The sequence below is a fragment of the Arvicola amphibius genome, chromosome 5 (assembly GCF_903992535.2).
Source record: "Arvicola amphibius chromosome 5, mArvAmp1.2, whole genome shotgun sequence".
Classification (NCBI taxonomy): Eukaryota; Metazoa; Chordata; class Mammalia; order Rodentia; family Cricetidae; genus Arvicola; species Arvicola amphibius.
In genome coordinates, this window is record NC_052051.1 from 64,317,831 (window position 1) to 64,319,372 (window position 1,542).

The window sequence follows — 1,542 nt, forward strand, 5'->3', positions numbered from 1 at the left end:
GAAGAAGCTATAAAAATTTCCCAGATATTCACTGAAAACAACCCTGAGTTCATGACAAAAAGTTAGATTTAAGGCTTGGAAAATGTAAATAGAATATTTCCTACTGATATTTTTAAACAATATACTCATTTACATACCTATATAGATTACCTGTCAGGTGTGTAAAGTTTTTTGCTATATTTAGGAATATTCCCTGATTAGAAAGAATATATAAACATAAAAGAGTTGTGTTAATTTTGATTGGGTACAATACCAAGATATAATCTGTTATCTTTTCTGCTTACTCGACTTGTAACATTTGGTCATTGTTTCTATTCTTAGGCTCTGTCACTCACACCTACTGGAGCACAGATTACTATATGGAAGAAACAAACCAGACTCTGGTGCCTGAATTTATTTTTCAGGGACTTTGTACCTCAAGGGACGTGCAGATCTTCCTCCTGCTGCCATTTTCCACCCTCTACCTGATGACTGTGGTAGGCAACCTCTTTGTGGTGATTTTAATCATCACTGATCATCATCTTCATTCTCCTATGTACTTCCTGTTAGCCAATCTCTCATTTGTTGACTTCTGCCTTTCCTCAGTTACTACCCCCAAACTGATCACAGATCTCATACAAGAAAATAAAACAATTTCCTTTTGCGGCTGCATGAGCCAGATCCTCTGTGTGCATTTCTTTGGAGGGGGTGAGATGGTGCTTCTTGTAACAATGGCCTATGACCGTTATGTGGCCATCTGTAGGCCACTCCACTACACCAGCATCATGGACAGACAGAAGTGCATCTGGCTCGTTTTAATATCATGGATCATTGGATTTGTGCATGGCGTCAGTCAACTGATCTTGATTTTGGAGCTACCTTTCTGTGGACCTAGAGTGATAGACAGCTTTTTCTGTGATATTCCTTTGGTGTTGAAATTAGCCTGCATGAATACCGATAATCTGGGAATCATGATAAATGCTGACAGTGGTGTTTTAGCAACAACTTGCTTCCTTCTCTTGCTGATATCATATATTTACATTCTATTAACTGTTAGGCTTCACTCTAAAGATGGTTCATCAAAGGCACTCTCTACCTGTACCTCCCATATTATAGTAGTTGTGCTATTCTTTGGTCCTGTTATTTTCATCTATCTGTGGCCTGTCAGTATCACTTGGGTGGACAAGTTTCTTGCTGTATTTTACTCAGTCATCACACCTCTCTTGAATCCAGCCATCTATACATTAAGAAATAAAGATATCAAGAATGCCATAAAAAAGCTGATTAATCACATGTCAGTTTTGGAATAATTTTTAGACATCTTATGTAATCAGCAAATTTATTGTGTATCCACCATTTTATCCACATTTCTAGTTGAAATTGAGTTGTAGCTTGTCTAGGGAATTTAATTTGCAATTAGCATATTGTATATTAAAATAACAATTAGAAAAATATATACAATACTTAAAGTTTTTCCACTTAGAATGTGTGCTCTGTATAACATATTTTTATATATTGAAGATTAGAAGATATTTTAAAGTTGCAATATAATGATCACATATT

General features: G+C 35.7%; 1 protein-coding gene across 1 annotated transcript; it reads left to right on the plus strand.

Annotated features, from left to right (window-relative positions):
- Positions 1-359: 359 nt before the first annotated feature.
- LOC119815246 (olfactory receptor 4K3-like) lies at positions 360-1,289 on the plus strand. Its single transcript, XM_038331406.1, has one exon. It carries the CDS (start codon positions 360-362, stop codon positions 1,287-1,289), a length of 930 nt encoding a protein of 309 aa, XP_038187334.1.
- The last annotated feature ends 253 nt before the right edge of the window (positions 1,290-1,542 follow it).

Bases quoted from the DNA above. Each gene is read 5' to 3' on its own strand.
- LOC119815246 (XM_038331406.1), top strand. From the start codon at position 360: ATGGAAGAAACAAACCAGACTCTGGTGCCTGAATTTATTTTTCAGGGA.